Source organism: Eublepharis macularius, chromosome 3, assembly GCF_028583425.1.
Source record: "Eublepharis macularius isolate TG4126 chromosome 3, MPM_Emac_v1.0, whole genome shotgun sequence".
NCBI lineage: Eukaryota > Metazoa > Chordata > Lepidosauria > Squamata > Eublepharidae > Eublepharis > Eublepharis macularius.
Window position 1 is genome coordinate 47,253,327 of NC_072792.1, and position 12,157 is coordinate 47,265,483.

The following is a 12,157-nucleotide window of genomic DNA, read 5'->3' on the forward strand; positions in this document are numbered from 1 at the left end:
TAACCCCATGATCATCCTGGTTGCCCTCTTCTGTCCTTTTTGAGATACGGTGACTAAAACTGCACACGGTATTCCAAATGAGGCTGCAAAAGGGCATTGTAATACTGGCAGTTTTATTTTCAACCTCTTTCCTAATAATCCCCAGCATGGAATTAGCCTTTTTCACTATCGTTGTCACACACTGAGTCAACAGTTTCACTGAGCTGCCCACTATCACTGAAACCCAAAGTCTTTTTTCCTCTGTTTCAGCAAGTTCAGACCCCACTGGCACATAAAAGCTGGGGGGGGGGGGTTGGGGATGCAGGAAAGAGGAAAACTGGATGAGTAGAATAGCTGCTGGGATCCAACTGTGAGAAGTCAGAGGAAATGGTCACAGCTGCTGATCATGGTGTCTTGAATTCACAGTGAATTTTAAGAAGACCCAAGAAACTGGCAGTAGGCAGAACAGAATCTTAGAATGTTCATTGTGAGCTATTTTGGGGTTTGGTTCCAATACCAGTCATACCAAGTTCAAATTCATTCAGATCTTGCCCAAGCCAGTCTGTCATCCTTATTTATTTGTTATGCATCTCTATTCACTTGACCATCTGGGTTGACAGCAGCCATAGGAAAATCCTATGTACAAGTGTCCAAGGTCAATTGTGAACAGTTGTGCCACAAACAAAATTGTTTCAGCATGTACTGGGAAGTGCCTTTTTAAAAGCTGCATAAGTATTCAGTGCTTAAGTGAATAGACCCCTAAGATACTGTCAACAGAGAGTGAAATGAATTTACACCACCTTGTCTTTTGGTAACAGCAGTATCAAAAGACTTCAAGCTTTTTTGGTGATGGATGAATTGAAGGAAAAATTACTAACAACATGTATAGCATAGAAGAACTGCCCCTTTGCATTCTCAACAACTGACTAGATAGTTAACTTCACTCCTCTTATTACACTTGAATCCAAGGAGAGAGCTGCTATCTGCTGAATGACTTCTATGTTAAAAAACTGTATATAATAAATCTCTCCCAGGAGCAAATGTATTTTCTTGCACATTCTTCTTTAGTACTTCTACACCACCCTCACTTTCTACAATGCAAACTTGAAATAAAGCATGGGGTGCAATTTAATACAATAAAGTAACAACTCATTTCTCTAGAGGAAACTATTGCTCCTTTCCTGATGACCTCCCCCGCCCTCCCCCCGGGTTCAGTTGTACTTCACTCTTCCAACTTTCAAAAACAGGCTCAGCTTTCACATCGATAGAAGATTTTTAAAAATATAGCAATGAATAAGATGCTTTTTTTGAGTCAGGCTATCATAAAAACAAAGATGCAGAACATCACCTTTCAGTTGCTGTTTTCATGACTTCATGTTTCATGAATTGTTAGAAAGAATCAGCAATACAGTTTGAAAAAAAATTGAGAATCACCTGGTAATCCTCCCACATAGGTCTTTACAGAGGACTGCAGATAATCATCCAAGATAGTCAGGTTGTCTTCCAGCTGTGAATGGCTTAGCTCACTCTGTCCTGCGTTCTCATCCACAGTCAGCGATATCTGAGTATTGTTGATGGCAATGTCAAGCAAGTGTTCCTGTTCATCGCAAATGTTTACTGCCAGCCTACACACCACTGTGTTCTGCACTGCCAGAATAACAAACTGGACAACAAAGGAAGAAGAAGGAACATGTATGTATTCATACGATCTCCTCACTTTAAGGCACTTATGATGGCATGACCCAACCTTTTAAAATTGTGGTGGGCATCCAGCCTCAAATATTCTGCTGCCCTAACTCTCTGGGAAAACTCTGAACAAAGTTTATTTTGAAGTTAACCATGACACAATAAATTCATAATGTTGTGCAATACAATTTCAGCTAAAAGTATTATTTCAGTTAAATGTTTGTCCTTATTATGTGAACACATCAGCTGCCTGATGCTGAATTAGACCATGAGTCTAGCAAGGCCTGTAGTGTCCACTCTGACCAACAGTGGTTCTCCAGGGTCTCAGGTGGCAGTCCTTCACATCACCCACTACCTGATCCTTTTAACTGGAGGTGCTGGGGATTGAACCTAGGACCTTCTGCATGCAAAGCAGATGTCAGACGCATCTCCTCTCCTTAAAATTGTCTAGCTGTTTCAGTGCTAAGGCCATCTAGCCTAGCACTCTTTTTCCACTGGGTGGAAGATATTTTCTCCTCTCTGCTAATTATCTGACACTAGTGCCTAGGAATTTAACTTTTCCCCAGCTCTGTTACACAGAATTTGTTACAAACTTCAAGTAAAAGACTTAGGGTGTAGTCCTAAGAAGAGTTACTCCAGTCTAAGCCCACTGATTTCAATGGGCTTAGACTGGAGTAATTCTCCTTAGGATTGCACTGTAAATGTGTGATCCAGTTCCAGGAAAGAAGCCCACAGAAAAAAGCCCACGGTCATAAATGCTCGCAAGAAAAGAGCCCACATGGAAAAATGCCCACATGGAAAAAGCCCGTACAGAAAGAAACCCATAGAGAAAAAAGCCCACCTGGAAGGAAGCCCACCTGGAAATAATATTTTTTATTAATTACACCTTTTTAAATTGAATTGCAGAGCTTTTGGAATATATGCTGTTTGGTGCAGCAACATTAAAATAAGTCAATTTCCTATCTTGATTTCCCTTTACTTGCACTTTAACAAATACATTGTGGTGCACCCAGTGACCACAATAAAAGACTGCCTAACCCTAATAATAAAAGCAACAATTATTTAACAACTACAACAACCGCAATAATAACTCAGATATAATTTTTCATTGCAAATCAGCCCATCTCCTTACGTAATAAAGTTTATCTTCTACCTGCTCATATTGCTGCACAGAAGAGGCAACCATGTCATGTAGTGTCTTATATTTCCTCTTTTTCACCTCTAAGCAACCTGCCTGTGCATTAGCCAGTGTTAGTTTGTGGCAAGCCAGGTCCCTCTGCAGTCCATCCAATAGAGACCACACACTGGGATGACTGCAGTGGAATAGGGAATTAAGAGCATTGTGAAATCCCTCACAACAGTTTGTAGTTTTTGGTGACCATTCCAGGGCTGCATCATGATGATTCCACATTCTTATACCTGCTGCACCCTCAATATATGTCGAAAAGAAGTACGTGAGCACCTCACTGTAGCTGTCTTCATCTGGAAATGTGGCAGCAAGCTCATCAAAAATAGTTCACACATCATTGATTGGGACAAAGGCTAATGCAGCAAGAGATTTTAGTGTAATTTTTATGTTCATATTAGTTTCATATTCAGTCTTCAAGCCAAGACTGTTGATTTTCCTAATGAGACTCTGAAACCTTTTGACCTCAGCGTGTGGAAAGGCAATCCTCACTGCATTCACACAAGCCTTCTCAAAATCAACCAAAACCTTTTGAGGTGCCAGTGTTCAACTAAAAGGTAAGCCCCTCCCAACTGCGGAGACTGGTCTGATCCAGCAGGGTTCTTCTTATGTTAATCATGTTACCCAACCCCCTCAGCTGATGCCACTACCTCCTCCTCCTTGTCTTTCTTGAACAGTAGAAGTAGTTAAGGCCTCATAGATCTATGAAGCTAAGCAGGGCTGACTCTGGCAAGTATTTGGAAGGGAGAAATCAATAAACATAGCTGGAATTAATAAAAATGGTATTTGTAATTGTAATTAATAAAAAATATCAGGGCTCATTTCAAGGGGGAATGCACAGGAACGCAGTTCTGACAGTTCCCCAAAGAGGTCACATGTCAGGTGGCCCTGCCCACCTGACTCTTGGCCATTTTGGGCCCGTTTCCGTCCTGGATTGGGGCCGAAATGGCCCGGATCGGGCCTCTGACGGGTGGTGGATCACTCTCCTGTTTAGCAACAACCTGATCCTGACCATTTTGGGCCATTTTCAGCACCTTTTTGCTATTTTGGGCCCAATTTTGGTCCTGAATGGCCAGGATTGGGTCCAAAACAGCCAGGATAGGTGATGTCAGGGGGTGTTGCATATGCAAATCAGTCAGGCTAATGACACATTTCCGGTGATGTCAAGGGATGTGCCATATCTAATGAGTTATGCTAATGAGTTATGCTAATAAGTTCATCCAGCTTTTTTTCTACGAAATGACCCCTGAAAAATATTATTTCCATGTGGGCATTTATGACTGTGGGGTTTTTTTTGTGGGCTTTTTTCTGGTTACCGTGTGATCCTAAGCATGCTTACAAGAAGAAGATTGCTATACAGTCCTCTGAAGATACATCCCTAACCAGTGCACATCTTATTCAGCATTTCACCTGGCTTCTGATATCTCAGAGAACATTGCCTGCAGACTGACAAATTCATTTTCACAGCAATGGGAGCAATGAGCTTGTCTTGTTTTTTAAATGAAAGTCGAGATTGTCAGAAAACTTAATGCAATGCCTATTGCCACATTTTGCACTCCAGAAAAATAATGTGCCTCACTCACACAGTCCTACCAATTCACACTTGCTTGTATAAAATAAAAACCAGGATGGCTAGTGGAGTGCAAGACACCAAAACAAGACCGTGGCAGTTTTGCCTACTCACAGAAATATTACAACAGGGGGAAAAAATCAGATGAGGCCTATGAATTCCTTTTGATTTTGCTCTTCTCTAGCCACCTGTCACATAATCCTGAAAAACCAGCACTTTTATGTCCTATTGACTTAAGAATGTGCTTAAATCTCTCTCACTGAAATTAGTGGGACTTAGTGGTCCAGTCTTGTCATGGTCCTTCAGCCCCCAATATACCATGTGTACATCAAAAGTCTTCAAATATACCTGTTGTTTAAGTTTCTTTGTGGAATGATAATCAATTAGAGCAACTGATAAAGGGACTGTTGCTTTACTGTCGACTAGGGCAAAGAGCACCCCAGTATCTGTAACTGGCCGAATCAGAATGTTTATTTTTACTTCCCATTTATTCCTAGTTTCATTACCGTCATGTGGTTGCACTGGAGAAAGAAAGAGAGAGAGAGAGAGAGAGATGGAGTTAAAATCAAAATTAAAACAGATTAAAATAAATCAAGCAGCAGATCAGATTTCCTCATCTGAGACAAGAATACATATTGCATGTTGCACACCCAAAATAGCTACATCTTTTTTATGCTGGCAGGAAAAGGCAAGAGTGTTGCCAAATGAAACTATTCTAACATCTCTTCCTCTTCCAATTCACAGAACACCCTGCATCCTTTAGAGAATCTGAAACCAAGGTCAAGGCTTGGATCCAAAGTAGCATGAACAGCACTCAAATAGCCTTCCCTCTCTTGCTGTAGCCTGTTTCCCTCAAGGGTCTAGAACTACCAAGAACAGTGCTTTGTATGATGTTGGAGTCTGCTGTGGAAGAGGGTGGGAATTAATAAAATTTGTCCCTTTTCTACTGCCTGAAGTACCTTTACACACTGACTGAAAAACAGAAGCTTGGCTCCAAGCCTAATTTTTCGTAATTAATAGGAAAAACATCAAACTTGCCATTTCTTATGGCAGTCATAATGTTTACTATCCAGCTTGGGTATCAGACATCTGCTGTAAGAAGTGACTGAACCACCTGATTTCAACTTCAGCCAAAGAGAGATCACTTTCACAAAAACCATGGCAAAATGAACAAAACAGATATAAACAGAACACGGTCTGCATCCACCAACTGTGCCCTGGATTCAGTTTTCTCTTACTTCAGTTATGTTACACTACCGCCATACAAACAGAAAAAACAACATCTATTCACTGTTTTTGAAACTGGCAGCAGAAGCCTTGGTGCCCCCCTCCATACATGCACGCGCACGCACACATACACAACCTGCTTTTAAAAATCTTTCTTGCCACTAGCTACAAAAAAGGACATTAGCACCATCTAGAACAGTGTCTAGACATATCAGAACATGGAACAGAGAGCAGAAGTAATTGCTTTCAATAAAACAAAAATATTTAGGTGCCAACTATATTTTTCAGGTTTGCACAATTCCATATTTGTGTGCATAAGCCAAGCTTTCCCAGCATTGCAGTTCTTGAATCTACATGGTAAAAGAGAACAGCTACCACTAGACAAAAACAGGGTTTCTCACCTGTAACTGTTGATCGTCGAGTCTCTTCTGTGCAGACACACATTGGGACTGCGCAGGCGCAGGCCAGCCGCGGAGAAGATTCTTTTAGCTTCTAGAAATGTGACGGGGACGTTCGGGCCCACCGCGCATGCGCGCCGGTGTTCCCGCCAATTTTGAAGTACAAGTACCCGAACGTCCCCGGCATTCCCTCAGTTCACCTGAGCCGCCTGAGAAACAATGGAGAAACCAAGCACTCACAGCGGGGCAGGTGGGAGGGAATGTGTGTCTGCACAGAAGAGACTCGACGATCAACAGTTACAGGTGAGAAACCCTGTTTATCGTCGTCGTCCTTCTGTGCAGCCCCACATTGGGAGAATAGCTAGCATCTCACCAATGGGGGCGGGCGTGAGTGACTATGTGAACAGAGAGTGCAGAACAGCCGTGCCAACAGCGGATTCACGGCGTGCATTCACGTCTATGGAATAATGTTTAATGAAAGTGTCAGCGGTAGACCACGTTGCAGCTTGGCAGACGTCTTGGAGTGGCACTCCTCGCAGGAAGGCAGCAGAAGCAGCTTGTGCTCGAGTAGAATGAGCAGTAATCGACAACGGGCACCGAACTCCAGCTTGCTGATAACAAAGTTTAATTGCAGACACAATCCAGCGAGAAATGGACTGGGCAGAAGCTGGCGAGCCCTTGCGAGGGCCAGAGTAACATAAAAACAAGGCAGGAGACTTCCTGAAACACTTGGTGCGATGTAAATAAAACAATAAAGCACGTTTCACATCCAATGTGTGTAGAGTACGTTCCTCTGGGGAAGAGGGTGTAGGAAAAAAGGAAGGAAGGACCACCTTTTGACGCAGGTGAAATTTTGAAACCACCTTGGGCAGGAACTGCATACTAGTGTGGAGCATGACCGTACCGGGGAAAAATTGCAGGAAGGGGGGGTCACACCTCAGAGCAGACAACTCCCCAACCCGCCTGGAGGAAGTGACTGCAACCAAAAAGGCCACCTTCTGTGTGAGCAGAGGCAAGGGACAGGTAGACAGGGGCTCAAAAGGGGAGAGCATCAGACGGGAGAGCACCAGGGTCAGGCTCCACTGAGGAATAGGATGGGCCCTAGGAGGAAAGGACTTTAGTAGGCCCTTCAGGAACTGTTTGGACAGCCAATGTGCAAACACAGTCCTCCCATCAATCTGCTCATGGAAGGCAGAGATAGCAGCCATGTGCACCTTAACACTGGAGAACGCCAGGCCCTGGGAGCACAGGTCCAGGAGGTACTCCAGAATGACAGGCAGCGGACAAGTGAAAGGGGAAACCCCTTTGGGGGCTAACCACCTAGAGAAACGTGACCACTTCCTCTGGTAGGACAACCTGGTAGACGGTTTTCGGGCATTCAGAATCACATTAAGCACCCTAGTAGAGAGGCCTAGTCTGGGGCGCAGAGGAGCCAGGCAGTCAGATTTAGCACTGCCACATCGTGATGCCACACTCCGTCCCTGAGTAGCAGGTCCGGGGCGTGTGGCAGCGGGAGATACCGCCCCTGTGACAGGGAAAGTAAAAGGGGGAACCAATCCTGGCGAGGCCACCGAGGGGCAATCAGGATACAATGGGTTCGGAAGGCCCTGACCCTGGAGAGGACCTTGTGAAGGAGCGGGAAGGGCGGGAAGGCGTAAAAGAGCCCTGGGGACCAGGGTATCTGGAAGGCATCCCCCAGTGAACGATGGCCAATCCCGGCCCGGGAGCAAAACAGCGGGGCTTGTCTGTTGTGGGCTGTGGCAAAGAGGTCGACCAACGGCGTGCCCCATGTGCGGAAAACCTTGTGGAGATAAACCGTGTTGAGGGACCACTCGTGCTGGGGCAAAAACACCCTGCTCAGCGTGTCTGCTGCCGTGTTGTTCTCCCCCGCAATATGAATGGCCCTGGGCAGGACGTTGTTGGCAATGGCCCAAGTCCAGAGTGTAGTCGCCTCCTTGCAGAGCTTGAGCGAGACCGTTCCTCCCTGCTTGTTGAGATAGTAACAGGCCGTGGTATTGTCCGACAGGACCTGAACCCTCCTGTTCCGAAGGACATCTGCAAAAGAAGCAAGGGAGTAACGGATCGCTCTAAGCTCTAACAGGTTAATGTGCATGCCCATTTCAAGGGAGGACCAAACACCTTGAGCAGACAGGTGTCCACAACGCCCTCCCCAGCCTAGATTGGAAGCGTCCGTGAAGACGGTGACCTCCGGCAGGAAGGGACCAAAAGGACAACCCTTGGACAAATTCTCAGGGTCAGTCCACCACACCAATGTCCGCTGTATCACCCTCGGGACGGAAAACCCACGGTGTTGACTCATAGTGAGGGGGTTGAAAACCCGAACAAACCAATTTTGTAGAGGCCTCATGCGCAGGCGTGCAAAACACACCACCCCTGTGGAGGAGGCCATAAGGCCTAACAACGTTTGAATCAGGAGGGCAGTTTGGAACCGGTTATGCACGAAGTGGCGGGCTAGGGAGGACAGCCTGCTCAAGCGGTCCGGGGGTAGATAAGCCCGGCCCAGCAGAGAGTCAAAGTGGACCCCAATGAATCTAATGCTCGTACCAGGGGACAGGACCGACTTCCCTAAATTGACCACCAGCCCCAGACCGTCTAGGACGGACAAGGTGAGGGCGATAGAGGCCTGGAGGGAGTCAGAGGAGGGACCCACCAGGAGCCAATCATCCAAATAGGGATAAACAAAACAGCCACTAGACCGTAGATGTGCCACCACGGTGGCCATACATTTAGTGAACACCCTGGGCGCCGAGGCCAGGCCAAAGGGCAAGGCCGTGTACTCATAGACAGCGCCTCCACAGGTAAAACGGAGATATTTCCTGTGGCCCTCAAAGATGGAAATGTGGAAGTAGGCGTCTTTGAGATCCAAAATGGCCATCCAGACGCCTGACTCTAAGAGTTCCAACACCCGGGACAGGGTAAGCATCCTAAACTTCTCCACCTTCAAGTAGGTATTAAGGGCCCGAAGGTCCAAAATGGGACGAGACCCCCCATCTTTCTTATCCACAAGAAAGTATCTTGAGTAAAACCCCCAAGGGGAAGTAGAGACATTGACCACCCGGACAGCACCTTTGGCAACCAACTCCAAAACATTATTTTGTAACACAACATTACAACAAGAAGCACAACGGGGTGGGTGCGAAAGAGGGGGTGCAGTGGTAAACGACAACTTATAACCACGGGCCACAACAGAGAGGACCCAGGTATCCGTAGTAATGAGTCGCCAACGGGGCAAGAAAGGCCGTAGCCTGTCCAAGAACAGGACATTAACAGCGTCCTTGGAGACCAACTGGGAAGCGTCCTGGTCTAGTCAGAAGACCGTGGGCTTCTGCGCTGAAGCCGAGGGCTTGGGCGAAGGAGGCTGCTGTCGTCCCTTGGACCGGCCGGAGCGTCTCGAAGAGTGGCGCTGCTGGCCAGAGTAGGAACGGTGGCCATAGGATTGACCGGAGGGGAACCGTCCTTGGCGCTGGTGGAACTGCTGGTAGGGGGACTGATAGGACCGGAACCTGCCGTACCGATATCTCGGACCCGTCTGCGGAACCGAAGGCGCAACCCCGAGCGACTTGGCCGTCTGCTGGTTCTTCTTCATAAGAGAAAGGGACTCATCCGTTTTCTCTGAGAAGAGCTGAGGACCCTCAAACGGAAAATCCTCGACCTTGGCCTTCTTCTCGGGGGGCAGGGCAGTAGATCGAAGCCAGGCGTGCCGACGCAGGAGCACTGAGGATGCCATCGCACGCGCCGCGGAGTCGGCAGCGTCCTTGCCAGCCGTCATCTGTTGCTTCGACAAACGGAAAGCCTCAGCCTGGAGAGCCTTGACCAAGTGACGGCGATCGTCGGGGAGGTCAGAGAGGTAGGACGACAGACGTTTCCACAAGAAAAGATTGTAAGAGCCCATTATTACTTGGAAATGGGCGATCCGGAACCCCAGGGAAGCCGAAGAATACACCTTCCGACCAATTCCATCCAGCTTTCTCCCCTCCCGATCCGATGGAGCCGAAGAGGAGCCCCGTCGGAACCGAGCCTGACCCTCCTCGGCCACGATGGAAGAGGGCTTCGGATGGGCAAAGAGGTAAGGGCAATCTTCCTGTTTGAGGCGATAATATTTCTCAACCTTCTTGGCCGTAGGCGGTACAGAAGCAGGGGTCTGCCAGAGTGCCAGGGCATTGTCGACGAGATCCTCGACAGGAGGAAACGCCACCGAGGCAGGAGAGCCCGAATACAACGGCTCCAACAGCTTACTCTTGGGTTTGGAGGTCGTGGAGGCGACGTCGAGCTCCAGTGCTGCGGCCATTCGGACCATCTGCTCTGCAAACACCCTGTAATCGTCATTAGGGGACGATGAGCGGAGCTCCCCCACAGCATCATCAGGGGAAGGGTCAGAGGCCGCGTCCGACGAGTACTCAGATGGAGACGCCAAGCCCTCATCATCCTCGGAGTCGGAGAAAGCCGCTGGGGTCTGCGTCGGAACCGACGGGCGGTCAGCCGGAACCGAGGTAGAAGGCTGGGGTGCCGAAAGATGGCGACGCGGCTGAGTGGCAGGCGGAGCTGGAGGCAGAGTGGAGGGCGCCGGAACCGTGGCCAGGGGCACCGAAGGACCAGGCAGAAAGGGAGCGGACTGCTGAATCCAAGCCACAAAATCCTGCCAGGAGGCCACGTTCCCCAGGCCCGGGACAGGCTGCCAAGGAGGCAGAGCAGCAGGCAACGGAACGGACCGGTGAAACGGAGCTGGAACCGAGAAGACTGGCTGCGATGGAATGGAGACCTCCGCCGGAACCGGAGCACACGGCAGAGAGCGCTCAAACTCCTGGAACGCGTCCGAAAATCCACGGATCGACTCACAGTCGTCGGGAATCACCGGAGGAGGTGTGTGAGGAGGCGACGGGGTATGGAGGAGACTCCGGACGTCCTCAGGAGGAGGGGCCGGTCCAGGAGAGGAACCAGCCAACGAGGCCGGGGCCGGCGACAGAGCACGGCGCTTGGCCTTTGACTTGGCCTTTGCCTTCTTCGGCGGGGGCTCCGAAGAAGCCTCGGTGGCCACAGGTTTCGAAGAAGGCTTCGAAGAAGCACGTTTCTTCGCCTTTCGACTGGACGGAGCACTCACGGAACCGGAGGCGATCGAACCGTCCGGAGCGGACGCCTCCGTCGGAGCCGAGACGAGCGGTTCCGACGGGTGATGAGGAGCCGGCGAGGGGGCGACAGAGCTGGGCTTGCTCCCGGACGACCCCGAGGCTTTGGGCGGTAGAAGGTTGGCGTCCCAAAGAAAAGCCCGGAGCCTGGCCTTGCGGTCGTTCCGCGCTTTCGGAGTGAAGGCCATGCAAAACTTACAGCGCTCCACGACGTGCCCCTCGCCCAAACAGATGAGGCAGAGGTCATGACCGTCAGAGTGGGTCATTTTAGTGCCACACTGTTGGCATTTTTTAAACAAAGCCGAATGGGACATAGTGGAGGCGTTTCCCAGTCAGAAGGAAACGGCAACTCACAGGTAGAAGAAAGTTGGAAGACACAAGCGACAGCTGAAGAACCTTTTCGAACGGCGGCGAAAAAGGAACTGAGGGAATGCCGGGGACGTTCGGGTACTTGTACTTCAAAATTGGCGGGAACACCGGCGCGCATGCGCGGTGGGCCCGAACGTCCCCGTCACATTTCTAGAAGCTAAAAGAATCTTCTCCGCGGCTGGCCTGCGCCTGCGCAGTCCCAATGTGGGGCTGCACAGAAGGACGACGACGATCTAGTATGTTCTCAAAAATTGTAACAGCGCAGAGAGATAAAAGAGGAGATGCTGTCTTGTCTTACACAAGTTTATGAACACAGAGGTTGGAGGAACCTGCGTACAAATATGCCCAAATGGCAGTTTCTAAAGTGCTTTTTTGGACATCCCAGTGAAAAGACAGACCATTTTTTTCCACTCCAAGACACCCTTGCATCCTTCATGAGGAACCTGCCATACAGAGTGCTCATTCCACCCAAGTTCCCATCATGCATACAGAGTGGCACAGAGGCAGGATGAGCCAAATCTTTAGATGCATCAGAATGAGGAGCTGAACACGGTTCCTGATCTCTGATATTAAAAGTCCAGATTTTATGCATCAAGAT

At 48.7% G+C, this 12,157-nt stretch overlaps 1 protein-coding gene across 1 annotated transcript in view; it reads right to left on the reverse strand.

Annotated features, from left to right (window-relative positions):
- Positions 1-12,157, reverse strand: part of GAS6 (growth arrest specific 6) — a 60,445-nt gene that overhangs the window by 8,676 nt on the left and 39,612 nt on the right. The window contains exons 13-14 of the mRNA XM_054974249.1: positions 4,770-4,942; positions 1,414-1,642 (exon numbers count right to left, since the gene is read on the reverse strand). Of these exons, the coding sequence (XP_054830224.1) occupies positions 1,414-1,642; positions 4,770-4,942 (402 nt within the window). The remainder of the gene's footprint in view (positions 1-1,413; positions 1,643-4,769; positions 4,943-12,157) is intronic.